This window comes from Catharus ustulatus, chromosome 10 (genome assembly GCF_009819885.2).
Source record: "Catharus ustulatus isolate bCatUst1 chromosome 10, bCatUst1.pri.v2, whole genome shotgun sequence".
Classification (NCBI taxonomy): Eukaryota; Metazoa; Chordata; class Aves; order Passeriformes; family Turdidae; genus Catharus; species Catharus ustulatus.
Genome location: NC_046230.1, coordinates 6271359 through 6290855, shown reverse-complemented (window position 1 = coordinate 6290855; position 19497 = coordinate 6271359). Strand labels below are relative to the sequence as shown.

The 19497-nt window shown below is 47.2% G+C and overlaps 1 protein-coding gene across 1 annotated transcript; it reads left to right on the top strand.

The window, feature by feature from the left end:
• The first annotated feature begins 2625 nt into the window (after nucleotides 1-2625).
• MSL2 (MSL complex subunit 2) lies at nucleotides 2626-18017 on the top strand. Its single transcript, XM_033069126.1, has 2 exons — nucleotides 2626-2841; nucleotides 14501-18017. Exons 1-2 carry the CDS (start codon nucleotides 2700-2702, stop codon nucleotides 16096-16098), a joined length of 1740 nt encoding a protein of 579 aa, XP_032925017.1. The 5' UTR covers nucleotides 2626-2699; the 3' UTR covers nucleotides 16099-18017.
• The last annotated feature ends 1480 nt before the right edge of the window (nucleotides 18018-19497 follow it).

The following is a 19497-nucleotide window of genomic DNA, read 5'->3' as shown; positions in this document are numbered from 1 at the left end:
TCAGGGTTGAGCCAGCCCCTGGGGCAGAGAGGCTGCAGAGCTGGGGGGACACTCAACCCCTCACATTACTGTCAGCACCCCATTTGTCCCAGTGGCCACAAACAGCTGAGGCTCTAACCCACCCTCTTGAGACAGCAGGACTCCTCCTGCAGGATGTGATGCTGACAGACTGGAAGAAATTATCAACAGAGGAAGAAAAATTATATCTGATGCTTGGACTGCATTATTAGAAATGAACTGAAACGGTCTGGATAGAAAAAAAGTGAAATCCACCAGATTAACCAGCAGTAATGGGGGAAAGAAAAGCACTATGGCCTTCCTCTGGTCTAAAAGGTATGACCTACTCAGTCTTGCTACTCTTGCAGTTTCATATTCTATTATTACCATAATTTTCAAGAGTAAAAATGCTTTGTAGTTCTAGAGAGTTTATGCCATCTGTCTTGCCAGGATTGCAATTGTTCTTAGGTGGAATCCAGAGCTACTCCTTTAACTCCATCAGTGAGTGCCAGAATAGTGCAGGTTAATGCTGTGGATGGGGATATTGAGGTTTGGCTCGGGAACCCTACTGCTGTCAGCTGCTGAATCCCAGCCTGTGGATGATACCTCAAAGGAGTGTATCCCAGAAATTAGACAGGGTTGGTAAAACTCTGGGTGTTGGGTGTCAAGCAAGCTCCTTGCCTAAGAGCCAGAGCAGCATGAGAGGGAGCTGGGAGGGGTTGAGAGTGTTCAGGACACACTGTGTTCAGAGTTTGGCAGAGGACATGATACAGGGAGGTGTGTATGAGAATGTGGACTTGGTGGGAATTTTCTTCAGTGCTACTTCAGTCTGTTGGCTTGGTTCAGCACAGAAAGTGTTCCTGGCAGTTAGCTGAAGAAGGAATTGGGTATTTTACAAGGCAATGTAACAGCAGGCTGAGGGTGAGAATGAAGATGCTGTGCCTTGGAGTGAAGTCAGGTTGGGGATTCAATGTGTGCAAGGAGTTACAGTCCACAGATGGCTACTGAGTGTTTGCTGGGAGGCAGAAGGGCATTGTAGGTCTGCACAGTAACATGGAAATGCACCCACAAGGGCTGAACCTGAGCTGTGTGGGAACAGTGCCAGGTGGGGAATGAGCTGCTTAGTGAGGACCACAAGTGCTAAATGAGTATTTGGAGTCAAGACCCAAATTCCTGTATTTTTTGTGTACATTCATTTTGTGTTGGGCTGCAAAATTGGGGGGATTTACTAAGTGAACAAGGAACCAAAAGGTACAGATGGAACTCCTTGATTCACATGGGCAACTCTAAGTGAACACAGAGGGCCAAGTGGGAAAAAGGAGAAGCTCTGTCAGGCAGTTCCCCAAAAGGCCTAACACAGAAGCAGGGAGAAGCTGCCCCGCGGTTCTGGCAGTGTTGCAACACAGGATCTGGAAGTCTGTGGAATGGCCTTGGTGCTGACATAGGAAATAAAACACATTTCCTCCATAAAAATCCCACCTGTACCTATATCTTGGCCATACCTGCCCTCAGCCTGTGCATCCACTCCTGTGCTATATGTGGGGTTTCCGGCACGAACACTTATGACAGACTTCTGTCCACAGAGCCGTGTGGGGGAGGTTGGCGATGTCCTGAGGGGTTTGTGCGCTCCGCAGCTCCCGCGCCATCTCTCCCACGAGCGGCCGGGCCCCACAGCTCCCCGGACTCGCTCGGTGCCGGTGGAGGGGGCCTCTGTGTCAGCTGGCTGCCCAAGGTACTGACAGGCCTGGCCGCTGCTTCCAGCACGGCCTCAGGGCAGAGGCGGGGCCGCTTCCTCAGCCCGAGCGGAGGCGCTCGCCATGACAGGGGCGGGACGCGGCGTCCGCGCCCGGCCGCCGTGAGGGGGCAAAGCCGAGACACGGCGGGGCGGGGGCGCGCGGGGCTGTGCGTGAGGCGATGGGGCGCGGGGCGCTGTGCGAGGGGCGCTGTGCGAGCTCCGGGCCGGGCCGCCGTGCGCCGCCCTGTCCGCCAGCAGCGCGCGGGGCCCGCGGCGGGCGCTGAGGCGGCGCGCGCGCCCCTCCCCCCTCCCGAACGCGGCCCCCGCTGCCCGGTCGGGCGCCGCTAGAGGGCGCCGGCGCCCCCCCGCCCCGCTGCGGGCGCGCATGCGCGGCGCGGGCGGCGGCGATGGCCCCGCAGTGACGGCCGGATCTAACGGCGCCACCGCGGAGCGCGCGCGGCCCGCCCGGCCCTGCCCGCGCGCCCACCGGCCCCGCGCAGGAGGCGGCGCCGCCGCCGCGGTGATGCGGCCGCGGTGAGCCCCGGGTGCCTCCGCCGCCCTCCCGCCGCATCGGGCAGCGCGGCCCCGCCGCCGCCCCGCGCCCGTTCGCGGATCCTGCCTGCGGCCGCCGCCATGCCGGGCCGCCGCTGAGGGAGGCGCCGACAGCAGCAGGGGCCCCGCGGCGGGGCGGGTATGGCCCGCAGGGACCTGCAGTAGCGCCGCTGCCGCCCGGGCCGAGCCGCCGCTCGGAGCGAGGCCTCCCCCGCGGGAGGCGGAGGAGGAGCCGGCGCGGCCCCCTCTGGCAGGGCCGCCGCGGCCTCCGCGCTGCCGCCGCCGCTGCCGCGCGGCTCCAGGTGGCCCCGGACCAAGGTGACACCCGGCCGGCCCCCGCCCCGGGGCCACCTGCCCCCGCGGCCCGCGCAGACCTTCTTCGCACCGCGCAGCCGGCGGCGAGCGAGCGGCGGCGATGAACCCGGTGAATGCCACTGCTCTCTACGTGTCCGCGAGCCGCCTGGTGCTCAACTACGACCCGGCGGACCCCCAGTCCTTTTCCGAGATTAACAAGCTCCTGCCCTACTTCAGGCAGTCCCTCTCCTGCTGCGTGTGCGGTGAGGATCTTTCTTTTGTTCCTGCACAATGAGCCTCCCCGGGGCTCCCGCACGGCCCTGGGCCCGCACCGGGGCTGGCTCGGCCTCGCCTCGTCCGGCCCGGTCCGGGGCAGCTCCCAGCAAAGTTTGCCGGGCCCGGAGCCCCCGGTGCCGCTTCCGCCGGGGGGGGGCGGCTCGGCGCTCGGGAGCGGCGGAGTGGGAACAGCCCGGGCTAAACCCGCCCCCGGCGCGGGGCAGCCGCGGGCAGGGCCGGTCACAAGGGCAGGGAGGCGGCAGCCGCTGTGTCTCAACAGCCGCGCACGCTGCGAAGGCGGTGGTGGCATGGAGAGAGTGTTCGCCTCAAAATGCAGCGCTTTATTATGGTCACTGCCTCATCATGGGTACGGCAGTTATCAGTGGTTATTGAAATGCCCTGTTGTAGTGGAGTTAATCGCTTAAAAAAGGCGATGACTAAGAGCGAGTGTGGTAAAAGATACCCAAAACGATATACAGACCATAGAGGCAGGGCAAGAGGAACTTCGTAATTTTTTTTACCCCCTCCTTGAAATGTAAACAATAAGTAATTCCGATTGAAAGCCAGGAATTTTTGAACTGACGGAAACAATAATTGATTTTTTTTTTTTTTTGCCTAGTAGATAATTGTTCTGTAACAATAATTACAATAAAAAGCAAATAGGTTGGAAGTCTGCTGGGCTTTCCCCACTCCCATCCCCCCAAAAAGAGCGTTCTGTGTGCTGTGGGCAAAGGCAGTATCCGGAATTTCGGTGTTGCGGTCTGGGGAATACTGGAAAGGAATTGCATTCTGCTGTGTTTATGGAGTGGGGGCATGTGTCCGTTCCTGGGAGGAAGCTCTGGAATAAACTGTTACGTTTTCTTGAACTTCCCTTTGAAGCCTTGGTCAGTGTTGGGAGGGGTCTCTGACCTGTTAGACCTCTCGGTTGGTAAATTTTTTAACTTCTCCTTTTTTCCTCCTGGTGGTTTTAAGTCCTGCCCTGTTTGTGTTTGTATTTTTCTGGCAGAGTGGTTTTATGCCCACTGTGTTTGTCGATACCGATGTGTGTGTTACACTGAATTTGAATTGAATCACTGGGGTTTAGAAAGTTAAATATTGTATTAATTTACAGGATCAGGATTTAACTGTCGAGACCGCTAAAGTAGCATTGGATGCTTCCTATCCTCTCGCTATTGGCTCCTCCCACTTAAAGTCTTTGAAAATAGAGATCTGTTTGCACTGGGAAAGAGGGAGCCCGTTCCCAGGATCTCTGCATCGTCATTTCCTGAAGTAATTTGTCTTAAGGATTTTTCCTCATGGAATCCCAATGCTAGTGTTGATGCATCTCTGCTTTTTATTTCTTAGCACCTTAGGCCTGATTGATTCCAACATCAGCTGTGATTTCTTCCCGTAAATTCTTCCCACTTTTTGTCAGTCATCAGACTGCTTTTGCCAAAAAATACACAAATATTGTTCTGATTTTTTAAAATACAATATTTGCATTTCTCTGCTCGCTGGTCTCTCAACTTTAAGCCTGGTCTTCTGAAATGTGTTCTTTGTTCTCCTTGCCTTGCCTTCTTCCCTTCTTGGCCTTTTGCAATCTTAGTTTTACACTCTGTGCTGTTGAAATTGTCTATCTTTAATTTGTGCCTGCCCAAATTCCTGAGCTTTTTTCCCCCCCTTCTTCAGCTTTTTTCTGTCACTAAGTTTCATAGAGCAAACCACATGTTTAGTTTGTTTTCTTCTATTTTCTTGTGCCTCCATGGATATTCCTATTCACAAACTATCTCTTGATGGTTGTGCTTTCTCTCTAGACCCTTTATTTTCTTTGCATATTAGGGTTATTCCTTTGGTGTATATTTTTTTCGACTGTGGCCAGCTTTCAGATAACTGTAGCTGCTGTTTATTTCAAATGTTTTGCTTACAGCTGATTAACCAGTCTTATCTGTGCCTCCTGGACTCCTGTTCGTGGCATGTCAGTATCCAGAGGCCTCAGTAAATTCCACATAGCAGTAAAACAGTTACTCAGGTGTCTGTCTTGAGCCTAAGGTGGTCATGGGGGAGTGGGCCTGCCCCACAGAGAGCTGCTCACTGTGGTGTTCCCAGTGTCACAGATGGGCAGTTCACATTGGTAAAGGGCAGTCCATCATTTTATCATTTGCTTTTTGTGTTCCTTTTCTCTTAGTGCTAAGAGCTGTTACACCTTTTACACCTTCTGAATATTTAAGGTCATTAAACCCTGTGCAATCATCAAAGCCTTTTTAGCTTTGGTGTTTTAAAAGATGAAGTAGAGAAGTAAAGGCTGCATTGAGGGATCATGACAGTGAGCACTATGACCACCCAAAACTGCCAGAATCCCAGAATATTACAAGTTGGGAGAGACCCACAAGGGCCATGGAATCCAGCTGTTAGGGAATGACCCTTACAGGGACTGAACCCAGAACTTTGGTGTTCACTGCCCTGACCAGGTGAGCTAACTGTGCTGTGTGGGTTTGGGTTGTGTTTTTTGTTTTAGTACGTGAAAGCTTTTCCCACGCTCACCTATTGCTGCCCTGTTTGTCTGTTCAGACCATGAGACCCAAATACCTGGCTCTGGGTTCATGTACATGGAACTTGGAATGTCTGGTACTCTCCTTGCACAGATCTTTGTGAAGTGCTGAGTGCAAAGTACTTTTTTTGAGAAATGCTGCAGGAAGTATCAGTGGTTAAAGTCTCAAGTGCTGGACTTCTAGGAATTCCCTTGGGAAGTTACTCCACAAATTAGTGCTCCTTATGTCATCAGCTTTTTCTCAGTGTGTAATCTCTCTCGAGTGCATTCTGTAACGCTTTGTTATGCTGCAGGTATTAATTCCATAGTCAAGATTGTTCCTTTCGTTTTAGTGAATTGTTTTTAGGAGAAATGAGTGCCAGCTACATAAATCAGCTAACATTCCTGGGCTTCCACTGTGCTCCCAAAGCACGAGGCATAAGCCAGCTCATTTCCTTGTGATCCCGTGGTCTTGTACACCAGCTCACATAGCAGGAGGTGGCAGAAGTTTTTGGACCCACATAATTATGAAGTTCTAATTAAAGCTCTGATTTCAGATTCAGATTGGCACACATGGAGCTGCAGCAGTAGAAAGCCAAAATGTAAATACAGTATGTCAGTGTAAGTCAGCTGAATCAGTTCTGGGTGGATTCAAGGTCTCCCTCTTGCCTCATGATGGGTGATAAGGTTCAGTTCTGTAGCTGGAACAGCCGTGTGTGTATTTCTAGGATTTAAGTGTGATCATGTGACAATTTCCTGGACAGTGCTGTAGGTAATACATCATCCTTTTATAGGGATGTATAAGACAATATTTCCTAGAGCTTTTAAATCTTGAAAATAACTGCTCCCAAGTGTGCATTAGGCAGAAGGGCTGTGCCTTGTGTGTTTTGAAGATGTGAAATACAAGTTTCAGCCTCTGGAATAAAGTGATCATTATAAAATTGCATGTTCATACCACATTTAGTTTAAAAATAGCATAGTAGAATTTATGCAAAAAACATCTATATTTTAAAGGTGCTGTCTATTGGGATAAACATCTTAGCAGTGTTGTTCTCTGGTTCAGATACCATGCAGGTAACTGCAATTCATTGGTCTTTTCAGCATTAACAGCCTTCTCTGAAATTCAGTAGAAATGCTTATAAGAGATACGATTGCCAGTCAGATCAGCTTAGCTTTTTATCCATAGAAAACTTCATAGTAGAATCTCTGAAAGATATTTCAAAGGCATGTGAAAGATTGTTATTGCTGATTGAGAGAATTCTTGGAAGCTGGCAGGGCTGCAGGACAACATTTTATGCTTGGCCAGGAACCCAGCTGGTGCTGGGAAATACAGGATGAGAATACAGTTCTTGTCTTAAACATCCTGTAATCCCAGTAAGGGGATGTGAGACAACATGTGGCTTTAGGGAGATTACAGGGTGGGGGGAGGAACAAAGAAACCCATGGCAGCACTGGCTGGTCCCTCACAGAGCCCCATCCGGTGTTCTGAGGCAGCTCTCCATAATTTTAGCCAGGGGGTTGAAGGCTCAGTGGTTCAGTAGCTTTATGGAAGCAACTCCCAAGCATGGGCAATGGCATGGATTGCCAAAAAAATAAAATAAAAACTGTTGGCTTTTGTTTTTCTATATAAAGATTAGTGTAAGGATGTTATTTCCCTCCTGCTCTTGTGTAAAAGCAATGGCCTGTTTTGAGAGTTATATACTGCCAAAGTAAGTTGAATGGAGTGTATAATATAATTGCATATTATAATAAGTTAGACTAGATCTGAAATGTCTCCATAGTTGGTGGCATACAGTTGTGTAAAATTTTCCGCCTCGTGCCATTCTGTCCATGTGAAGGCTTCTCCTCCTCTTCCTCACCTCTCTGAGCTAATTGTCCTTTGCTCCCTGTGTCCCCCAGTGCCCTTCCCTGCTCAGCAGCTCCTGGGGTGTGGTTCCAGGTCCCAGGCAGAGTTCAGTGCCGTGGGCTGCACTCTGTCTCTGGGAAATGGTTTGAACTGGGCCTGGACAGTTGGACTGAGCTTCCCTCAGAGAAGGGGAGATACTTGAGTGACACCTAAACAGACGGAAACTTCCTGGAAAATTCAGTTTCCTGTCACAGACATGGAATAAGGGAGAAGAAACAAAATATGGAAGATACTGGAATTTCTGTTTGGGATGTGAACCATGGCTGAGTTGAGCCTGGATAACAGAATTTTAGAGTGAACAAACTTAAGTTTTTAAAGTTTTGTGATAGAAGAGTTTAGCTTAGAACCTCTTCCTTGTCCGTTCTCCCTAGGTTGATGAGAATGAAGGGTTATTCATGATCTGTGCTGCCAGATCAGAATTGCCTTTTATGTTTGAAAGTTGGTCTGGTGCTGTGGGTTTTTTTGGGTATTTTCTTCATTGACATTTTCTTCTTTCCTCTGTTTTCAGTTGTGAGAAATACTGTTAATAAAACTGCTGGTAATTTTAAAAGTACATTATTTTCCTTTTAAAAATGTCATGAATGGTTGCCAAAACACTTCTGAATTTGTGAAAAATAATCAGCATATCTGAAACAACCATCAGGGAGCATGGACTAGGGGATTAAGTACCTATCTACTACCTTCTGCTGCAGGTATTCTGTTTGTGCTTGGTCTGGGGAGCAGTTGTCTGTAAAATGTCCAGTCTCACATGTCTGAATACACCAGTTTTTACTCAAGAATATGTTGGGTGATTTCCTCTTAAAATCTCCCTACTCAACTTCGTTTCCCTTTCCTGTTTTCAAACCCTGTGTGTGACTCCTGGGAGAACTGCTTTGTCAAGGTTGTCTGCATTGTGCTGCAGAAGTTTTGGTAACAGAAAGTTCTGCCAGTAGAATTTAAATTGGTTTCTAAACTAAAAATACTCTGCCTTAGAAGAAAATTGAGTAGGAAGAGAAGTAGCTGTGGTCCCCTCGGTGGCAGCTGGTTGACAGTGGCTTCCAAAGAGGGCTGCAGATTGGAGAGGAGTGTTCCTGCTTGAGGAGCTGGGAGTGATGGATGGGCTTGGTGGTGCCTGAGGATATTGATTAAACCGATTGTATTCCCGAGTGTTTAAAGAGGAGTTAATGTGTTGCCAGGAGGCATCTTTATTGGGGTGGCTGAGCCGTCCTGGTCACGGAGCGCTCCGGCACACGTTCCCCTGCCTTTGTTTGCTGTGCTGCCTTACAGTGATTTACACGTGGAAATACGGACTGAGCGTTCCTGGATATTGTGTTGGAGTGGTTAGGGAGGGCAGCAAACATTCCCTGGGGCTGGGCAGTGACTGAGAAGTGATGGCAGTACAGCCTTTGCTGAGCACCGTGCTTTGCAGGGAGCAGAGATTTCCCTGCTCTCCTGGAGGAATTACCCCAGTGACAGAATTTGTTATTCCATGACTCTCGAAGTCATAGCCCCCGGCTGGCTCCCTGTCACACCATGGCCTTGGAGAGCACATTTCACTCTGAGATTCTGATGTTCATGCATTTTTGTTTGGTATGGAAAAATGGTTTTCATTACTTTTTGTTTGCTCGGGGATTGCGATGAACTTGATCTATAACTTCCAAAGCAAGTTCTAAGTCTTGAGAGTGTTTCTGCAGCTTAGAAACAAGTTATTATTTTATACCCATAGGAGAAATGTTAACTTTGCTATTTGAAACTTCTCAAAATACTGCAATCTTGACTTTTGGAAAACATCATTATGTGAAAATTTTACACTGCATGGCAAAAAAGATTAATTTATCCATCTTCTTAAAGCCTCCATGTTTGAATTTTGCCACCTAGTAACAAACCTAGTTTGTTAAAAACACGTTTAGAATTTTTCCTGTCAGGGATTTTGTAAACACAAGGACTTTCAAACAGAACTATAACTTTGACATAGGACTTAGTAAAAATGTTCTGTTGGTTTTTTTTTGGGGGGGGGTAGACTCAAGGAACAAAGCAGTCCCTTCTGCACTTAAAATGCAATTTGTTGTAGTTTTTTTTTCCTTGAACTTTAGCTAAAGAAGTTGACTGTATTTCTCCAGATATGAAGAAAAATAGTCTGACTGTCTTCTGATCATGGTTAAATTGGGTTCCCATGGTATTCAGGCAAAAACAGCACAGTTTTTATTTTTTCAAAGAGTTATACAAACATTAATTCATTAGTCACAATTGTCCCTATGTGAGGGCAGTAATGTCTTTAGCAATATTTTTCACAGTTGTGTGTTCATGGAGGATGTGCAGAAATATTCAGTAGCCAGCAGAATGTTTTCTCTGACAAAATTTTGAAATAAGTATTTGTAGTTGATTTGGGTTTTTTAGTGGTTTTTTTGTGTCCCCCACATTTACATTTCACCCAGCAGGGAATTTATAAGTGTTTGTGGATGTCTTAGTCATATTCTTACGGTGTGGTTGGGGTGATCTAAGGACAGGGTGGTGTTTGCAGGAAGAAATAATTTCTTGTAGTTCACAGGGAAACTCTCATTGTTTCTCAGAGTTCTGTGCTGGGAGTCTTGGGGAACATTTTTTGTTTCTACTTTTTGGCTGAATTGAACAATTTCTCTGTAGAGAACCTTGTGTCAAAGCCCATGAAAGGATCACACATCTGTAGCGTTGTTGTTGTGACCTGCCCTGAGCTCCATGCCATGTTCTGTAGCGGTGGGTTCAGAGCTTTGCCCCTGAACATTGCAAAGATGTGTTGGTGTCTCAGCTGAAAGTGCAGCCATGGCACGTGTGGCTGTGTTTTGGGAACATGCTTTGGGAATGCTGTGCAGTGGGTGGGGTTCCTGGGTCACAGGGGATCCAGCAGGTTTCAGACACAGGAGCTGCCCAACATTTTCCTACTTGGGACAACTGCTAGGTTAGACATCGGTCTGGGGAATCTGCCTCCTGACTTCGGTGCAATTTTGGTGAAACCTGTCAAATCCAACATGGTCCAGCCCACCCTGAGTGTAGGTCTGGAAGTGGGGAGTGTTAGGGCCTGGGATCTGTGACACCTTTCCCTGCTGTTGTGTCCATGACAGCTGGCTCTTGCACTAACCTCTGAGTCTGAATGCATTCCGTTTTCTTGTTCTTTAGGAACCCGGATCTCCCACCCCTCTAAAACAGATCCCACACATTTGTTGTATTCATCTGCAGATGGCTGACAGACCTTTTTGCTGCTCATCATATGCCTGCCTGTCTGTCGTCAGATAGTTTTGCAAACAGTGCTTTTAGGGGTTTATCCAACTCGGGAAATGCTGCTTTTGTGAGGGTATTTCTGTTATGTTTTGCCTTAAAGCCTCGTTGAGCTGCTGCTCATTCTTCAGTGGAATCCAGCTGATGATTTCTTGAGTGAGAAGATGCTGTGTGGAGTGGCAGGGAGCAGTTCAGGGAAGGTGGTGGGGAGAGCAGGGCTTTTCCTTCCCCCAGCTCTGGAGCTGCAGGGAGAGGAGTGGCTGAGCACAAACCCCTGTGCACAGGTGTCACAGTTGGTGAGAACCAGCTCCTGTCCTTCAGGAGCTCCTGAGCTCTGAAGCTTGGACATGGCAAGTTGCTGGAACTTTCTGACTGTTGCTAATTATTTTAGTAGAAACAGTCAGATGATGTTTAATCCCAAAATGAAAAGGCTGACAGTGTAGCAGTGCAGCTGTCAAAGCTCCAGCTGTGGGTATCTCTTTGGGGTCCTTGGCTTGTAGAAGTCTGTGTGTGCCTCAGATGGGCAGAGCTGTTCCTCAGAGCTTGATAGAGGCTCAGCATTTCTGTTTCTGTAGCCGTGGTTTAAAAATAACCTCGTGCTCACGGTGCTGTTTGGTGGGCACAGATTGGTGGGTGAGGTTCCCTGGCTGCCCTCTCCTCCTGTGTCCCATGGATGCCACGGTTCCAGTGTGCCTGGGCTGGCCAGCCCCCGGTGCTGGCTGAGATCTTTTGGTGATTCCAGTGCAGCCAAGATCAAAGACTTCTGCTTGGCAAATGGTGGTGATGAACCCCAGGGGATTCATTTGTATTTGTAAAACAAATTGACTTTTTTTTTTCTATTTTACTTAATAAAATTAAGATTTAATAATGAAATTATTGTTCTTGGAAAAGCCAAGATAATTTTCAGTGATGAATGTTCCAGTAGCATTTCCAAGGACCCCAAGTTAAATACTTGTGTTTAGCCCTTTCCTTCGCTGAGGATAGGTGAGAATGGCTGCAGGTACCTGTTCAAGCCTTTCTTTCCAGTGAATTTCACCCATCAGGTGTCTGTACCCAGCAAATATACTCCTAACAATTGTTTTGAGTCCCAGTTCTTCTCCTCTCTTTGGTCTCAGAGACACAATTTGCAGACGCTTCCTCTGTCCCTGCAGCTGTGAAATAATGCCCATTAAGGACCACAGCAGGAAGTATTCCATGTGGTTTAAGTGACCTCCCTCCTCCTCCCGGGACAACCTTTCCAGATCAGCCAGGATATTTGATAAATAACATATGAAAAGTTTTTCCTCTGTATATGCTCTTCATTAATTCTAAGTGCTGATATTAATGTATGTATTTAGTCATAAATACAACCTTTCTGAAATCAGGATAGTTAAGAGATGATGTGGAAGGAAAGTCTTGTATTGGAGGCTTTGTAAGAAGGCAATTTTGCTTTTGGTGTATTGATAAATCCCTTACAAAAGAGGGTGAGAAAAGACAGAGCAGGGTTCAGTAACACCAGGCTACACAGGGCTGTAAAACTGAAGCTCTTCAGTGAGTAATTGTGGAAGGGTCTAATGCAGGTGAATGGCTGCACAATAAAATGGAAAATTATATTTAGCTTAGAGAAATACTAAATTATAGGCATGGAAAAATATTAATTTCAGGACCTACCATGTTTATGTCTTGGAGATCACAGATAATGAAACTTAATTCTATGGGAAATTAGCATCTCATGGTTGACTTTTTTTTAAACTTGGCAGTACTAAGACTGAGGAGATTGATAGTGCCACAGAATCCATACAAGAGAGAAATTTTGAAAAATGAATATATTCAATGAGATATAAGTTGAAATGGAAAATATTCCCACAGCTCAAGAAGTCCTAATGTCTCTCTAGTGTAGGTTGCCTGGCATTTACTTGGAGTAGAACTTGTTCTGTTCTTCCTGTCAGTGAGAGCATGTGAAGTGTTTTGTCTTGTCAGTCTGTCTGGTTTTTCCCTCAAAAGCCTCCAGAAATTTAAATTTTCCTGTATCCTCTTTTAGCATTTGTACTTACTCAGGAGTTCTAGCCAAATTTATTTTGGGAGAAATAAAACACACTGTTGGTGATGCCTTTTTAAAAATCTAATTAAAAGTTAAGGTGGTATCTTGTTTATCTCTGAAGTGTTTTTAGTTCTGTAAAGAATCATAACTCTGCCTTATTGTCCTAAGGAGCCAGGAGAGGCTACTGGTGGATGAGGAGTGTACCCAACTGCTTTGTGTCATTAATTAATTGGGAATTAATTAATGCTGGTGGCTTTTGGCCCTGGGAGCACTGTAGTCCCAAGGCTCTGAAGTATCAGCACTGGCCAGGGCTCCTGCTGGTTTTATTGGACTCAGGATCCAGGGGGGGTGGATCTTTGTTGGTGAACTCTCTGCTGGAGGATGGGACTTCTTCAAGGAGCTGGTGGGACTTTGGGTTTTTTTCTCTTCAGGGAACTTTTCTCCTAAAATCAAGTGCCATCATAGGACCACAGGGGCCACTTCTGCCTGTGGTGTTGTTTATATCAGGTCATTTCAAGAGAACTTGGGAAAAAACCCAATAATTTTCCTCCTGCTGGTTGGACTGTGTGACTTCATGTTCCATCTGTTGGCTTTAAACCTTTGGGGTTTGATGTGATGAGTGTTTTCTGTCTTCTCCTGGTGGGGTCTTGTCACACTGTTACAGCAGGTCTCATTCTGTGCCACAGCTTGCTGCACAACTGTATTCCTCTCCATTTAGTAAAAATTACTATGTAATGGCAACCTGAGCACTGACTCTTGTGATTTGTTGCTCAAAACCCAGTTTACATCAAGCCACACCCACTGAATGATGGCTCAGGTGGAGGGGAGCAGCCCCTTCCCAAAGAGGGATCAGGAAAGTGAGCAACGAGAGAAAATATCTTTGGTATTTTGGGGGTTTCATCCCAGTCTGATTTGATTTATGCACTTTGTTTCCTCTTCCCAAGTTGTTTAATTTATTCACTTGTTGCAGCAGATTGTTTTCACTTTGGAAAATCTGGGTGGGAATTCCCTGATGGCTGTAACTCATCCAGCAGAGGCTCCTTATGGGAGAAAGGTCTGATCAAAGCTGAGAATGCGCTGCTGGGAGGGGAGGGAGGCCTGTTGCTGGGGATGACTGCAGATACTCTGCAATTTAATTTAGGAGATGGAATATCTTTCTGGCCTAGAGCTTCCTGGAAATAGCAAAGCAATACTGTCACTTTCTGGATATAGGAACTAGTTGGATTGTTTCTATACAGAATTCAATTTCACTTGTTCTTTCATATTTTATCCTTAGGTAATATTTGAGTTGTTCTTAAGGAAAACCAAAACAATTCTTCCAGGTTTTTACAGTTTTGGGGATCTGCAGATAAAACCTTCCAGACTGTCAGTGCTGGGGGTTGGAAACTTTCTGGGCTGTCAGGGGTGTGTGGATTCCTTTAGTAGCTGATTTTTATTAGTTTTTTAGTCTAAACAGTAAAATATTGAAAAAAAAATCTTTATTCTGATGGCTTCACTAAATGCTAAATGAAGAATAACACAAAGTCTGTTGTGTCTTCCCTTTAGGGGGTGGATATGTCATCTTTCTTTACATTCAGAGTTTTCCCTCTGCTATCTTCCCATTTGTTTCTACTAATTCCACTAAAATCTTTGCAGTAAGTTGTCACGGGAGTTTATTATTTCACTTTTGGTAAATTCATAGAAGTCTTGTGTGTTCTCTAAGTTTCCATGGACAAAGCTGAAGGGGAGAAAGGGTATCAGTAGTATTGTAGTTGAGAATGTTTCTAAAGGCTGCAGCGCACAACAAGTTATGCTGTGATGGTTTTCTTCTAATTTTATCTAATGTTTTAAAACCAGGTTGGCAGCTGTGAGAATTTGTGCAGGCGGTTGTTTGGATGGGATGTTTTCTTGTGAATAACTCAACTTTTTGAGTAACTTTTTTTGCTAGTACGAAACTCATCCAGTGGTGTCCCATTGTAATCTTCCTCTTTCTTTTTCCCATAGGAAATTTGCTACAAGACCCTATTGCTCCTACCAACTCCAATTGTCAGCATTATGTCTGCAAAACGTGTAAAGGCAAGAAGATGATGATGAAGCCCTCGTGTAGCTGGTGCAAGGACTACGAGCAGTTTGAGGAGAACAAGCAGCTGAGCATCCTGGTGAACTGCTACAAGAAGCTGTGTGAGTACATCACGCAGACGCCGCTGGCCCGGGACATCATCCAGGCCGTGGATTGCTCTGCAGACCTGCTGGCTCTGCTCAAGGATGGGGCACCGCTCCACGAGGAGACGGAGAAATCCTCGGATGCAGCCTTGGCTCTGTGCCTGACGCATTCCCCGGTCCCTTCCACCTCGGAGCTGGCGACGGACACGCCGGGGGTGTTCACGGCGCTGCCCGAGAGCACCCCCAACCTGGACCTGCGGGGCTCCGTCATCAACGGGCTGCCCCCCTGCAACGGGCTGTCGGTGGAGAAGCTGGGCGTGAGCATCCCCTCTCCCGAGCACGCCAGCGCCATCGATGTGTGCAGCACCGGGGATTACATCAAGACGGAGGACATCCCCGGCAGCCTGCAGCCCGTGTGTGACACGGTGGCCACCAGCGACCTGTGCCCCGCGGGCATTGACATCTGCGGCTTCAGCGAGGACATCAAGCCGGGTGGGTCGCTGCTGCTCAGCGTGGAGGAGGTGCTGCGCAGCCTGGAGACCGTGTCCAGCAGCGAGGTGTGCGATTCCAACCTGCAGCCTGGCTTGGAGGCAAACATGGCCAACGGCCCCTTCCTGCAGCTCTCCCCACCTCCCCTCAGCCATAACATTTTCATGTCCACAGATGCTTCTCCTCATGGACTCTCCTGCACGGCAGCCACGCCCAAGGTGGTGAAGCTGAACAGGAAGCGCTCTCGCTCCGAAAGCGACAGCGAAAAGGTTCAGCCTCTGCCCATCTCCAGCATCATCTGCGGCCCAACATTGGGAGCGTCGGCTCCCGTGACAGTCAAACAGGAAAATAAAATGTCTTTGCAGCCTATTGCGACTGTACCTAATGGAGGAACTACTCCCAAAATCAGTAAAACTGTGCTCCTGTCTAACAAAAGCATGAAAAAGAACTTAGAACATGCCCCTAAGAAATCCCACCCGAAAGCCAAACCTGGGGTGCTGAAAACAAAAGACAAGGCAAAGGAGAAAGTTCCCAGCAGTAACGTTATGCCAGGAAGCCCAACAAAAACTGTGTATAAAAAGCCACAAGAAAAGAAAGGGTGTAAATGTGGTCGTGCCACCCAAAATCCAAGTGTTCTTACATGCCGTGGCCAACGCTGCCCTTGCTACTCTAACCGCAAAGCCTGCCTTGACTGCATATGCCGTGGCTGCCAAAACTCCTACATGGCTAACGGGGAGAAGAAGCTGGAGGCCTTTGCAGTGCCAGAAAAGGCCTTGGAGCAGACTCGGCTTACTTTGGGCATTAATGTGACAAGCATTGCCGTGCGCAATGCCAGCACAAGCACCAGTGTAATCAATGTGACAGGGTCACCAGTAACGACGTTTTTAGCTGCCAGTACACACGATGAGAAAAGTTTGGATGAAGCTATAGACATGAGATATGACTGTTAAACTTTTCTTTCTTTTCCCTGCCATCTGTAGGGGAACTGCTACAGGTTTAAGGCAGCTATGGTTCTGTTTAACTTGCTGGAGCTCCTGCGTTTAGATCACTTGTATCAAGTGTTTTTCATTGCTATGTTCTGTGTATTAGTGTCTGGGAAATAGTTGCAGATAATGGAGGAGTTACCCTAAAACTGTTTTTAGTTCTTACAGCACCTCATAGTTTGAGATCAATTGCTGATGTAAATGATTTTATCACAAGATCTTTTGACAAGGAATATATTGACCTCATTGTACTTGCTCATGCTTTGTGCTCAGTCAAAGCTTCAGCTTCAGTGTAGCATCCAGATAGTGCATCTCAACTGTGCTAGATGATGGTGTAGAAAAATAATTATTTGATGGGTTACAGTCACCAGGAGCAGGAAATGACCTGACATTCCTGTGGAAAGGCAGCACTGAGCTGGGGGATACACTCCGGAAAGGGTAGGCAGTGGTGATTGTGAGAATTGGTTGTGCCCTCTGCTGAACAGTTTAAAAAAAGATTAATAAATGTAGTGAATGAGCTGGCAGGCCAGAAGGCATGTCAGGCTGCAGGCAAGGCTCAGGAGGGTCGGGTGGATGCAAAGGTCGAGCTCCAGCTTGGATACCCCATCCTGGTAATAACATCATCCTTGGGGCTTGTCTTCCTGACGCTTCACAGGTCACATCCCTGCTCAGTTGCCCCTCCGTGCCAGCCCCCTGTGTGTGACAAGTCACTGAGGGGCTGGGCTGGGGGAGAACATCACTGGTACCCTGCGAAGGCTCAAGTTCTGTTAGCACCATCCTCTCCCTTCCCCGAATTCCTGCTGTTTTACTGCTGTTGCTTCTAGGGAAGAGAAGGGGTTTTGTGGGTTACAGGGAGTCCTTGGCTGATTTTCCCCCTCCGGTGCTGATCAGTGCCAGGGCTAGGGGAGATTCCGCAGCACTTACCAGCACTGGAGGGGTTGTTTGATCAGGTTTATAACAGAGCCGGGACCCCTCCCAGGGAGGGGAGTTCCCCACTGACAGGCACCTCCCAGCCAGGGCACAGGATTGAGTGCTATCAAAGGTCAAATTTTTGGGGTGTTTGCTAAGCAGAATAAGCTATATATAACTCACTCCACCCTGAACCTATCTCATTTTCGCTAAAATGTTGAAAGCAGCTTTTGAAGGTCATTGCTTTTCAACCTGGGCCAAAAGGCTCAAAAATAGAAAAATAACACAAAGTTGTCGAGCTTATCTGGAAAAGTGTTACAGTAAAAGAATTCCTCTTAGGAATTCAGCTTTGTACAAAAATGGTTGATTTCAGCGCAATCCCTAAAGAAGAGTGCAGGCACAAGATTTAGTTGTGCCTTCAGGGCTTCGTTGGAAGCCTAAAAAGTGAGATTGCTTTGTGAAAGCAGAAATTCTCCTCTTGGAATGACAGAGCACAACCTGAACATGGGCTGATTCGAACACAAACATTACTGTCTGATTTTAAAGGCCATTCCTGTTCCAGCAGCATGTTAAATAATGTGTGGATTTTTTTAGTTCCTTTCCTGCTTCCATCTTCCCTTTTCCTCAGACAGAGCCCCTGCGGTGCTTTCCGGCCCGGCGCTGGGTGTGCTTTGATTTGGCACAAAGCACGTACAATGACGGTTCCTCACCGAGAAATGAGCAAAACCCTTTGGACACAAATGGCACCTCCTTTTGTTTTGTAGTGTACCATGGTGTCATTTTCTGTGAATGTGGTCAGAGCTTTTTGTTGGTTTTGGTTTGTTTCTCCCCCCGTCTTTTTTGTGGGGTGGGCAGGGTGGGGGGTTAAAGCCATAGGAAGAAAAATGTGATGTACGTGTCCAGTCTGTACTTTTTTGTTTTTGTTTTGCAAGAAGAGTTGAAAAATATTTTTGATAATGAGTAAATGGTGGAAAATGCTTCTTAGTATTCTTGTCTTTATTTGCCAACCCAAGTACCTAAGATCTGTGTTTTTTAGCCCTCATGAGATTTAACGATGTCCTATTAAAATGTATTTAGTTAAACTTGTATGTGATTTTTGTGTTGACCCAGAGGGATCCTACCAGTCTCTAATTTGGTGGTTTGATCGTGACCTACTAATGTAAATCTGTTTATTAGTCCACTACGTGTAAGCGAAGTAGCGACCCGGAGTCTGGGAGTGGCTGCACAGCACGGGTTGTGTCGGAATGCTTTTGCAGAGCTGTTCAGTTTTGCTGAGATTGTTGATGGTACATTTTTAGGACTTTCATTAAATTAAATACAAAGTATACCTTTGCTCCAGAAATGTGGGAGTATTTGGAATCTTTACTATCTCACTGCTGCATTCAATGTGGTACCAAAAGTTGGAGAACTTAGGTCAATAGTGTTTCAGAGCGTCGACAGGAGACCCCTGATGGTTAATGTAAAACTGCAAATGGTAGATTCAGGTTGTTTCTAAAAACATTTCCTTTTATGCTGCCACATTCTTGAAATGTATATTAAAATTCAAATTGATTTAATAAATGTTAGTTTTCTAATTCCATTTTGCAACTGCTGAAGGCATCAGTGTGGCATATGTTGAACTCACTGTCTAAATACTACTTAGCGTGTTGATGATTAATTCTCTAATTGTTTAAATTAGGGTTGGCTTGGTTTGGTTTCCTTGCCCTCCTGGCTAGTTGTTCATGAGCTGAGCAATGGAAAGGATCGTCTTGGTGCTGACAAGAATTCCAGCAGCTCCAGTTGGGAAAGCATTTCTTCCACAGCAGCTTCCTGGTATGGGGCCTTCCTGCCTTGGCTTGGGCAGAGAGCAGGGTGAGAACGTGGTCCAGTGCAGCCCAGGAGGGGGCTGTCCTTGCTGCCCATCCTGAGGAGCTGCAGTCACTGGTGAGGTGCAGCCTAATGAAGGTTTGAGGTCCAGCCTGGCCCCAGCTGGGCTGTCTGGAATTCCCAGCGTTCCTCCTGTGTTCCTCCTGCAGGGCTCTGGATCCACAGAGCTGTTCTGCATTAGCACAGAGGGAGCTGCTGGGGGATTTCTTATAGAGGAAGTGTGTGATACTCCAGTTTCTTCCCAATCCCCTTGAAGGCAGGGATTAACTGCCAAACTTTATTAAAACCCTATAATTTGTAGAGCAGAGTCAAAAAGAAAAAGCAGCAGTGTATGGTCATGTGTAGTGGTACAAAATCCAGTGCTTCTGAGCATCCAGCTCTGAACATAGTTCTGAACAAGGAGGAGAAGCCCTCTACTCTTCCACGTGGAGGGGAAAGGCTCTTCCCAGGCATCACACATTAGGACATGTTCAAAATGTTCAAACACACAAGTCAGTGTGGCCATTGGTGACAGGCTTAGAGGGCAGGGTGGAGCTCTGTCAAAGGTTGGATTTGGTGATCATGGGGGTGTTTTCTAACCTTAATGATTCT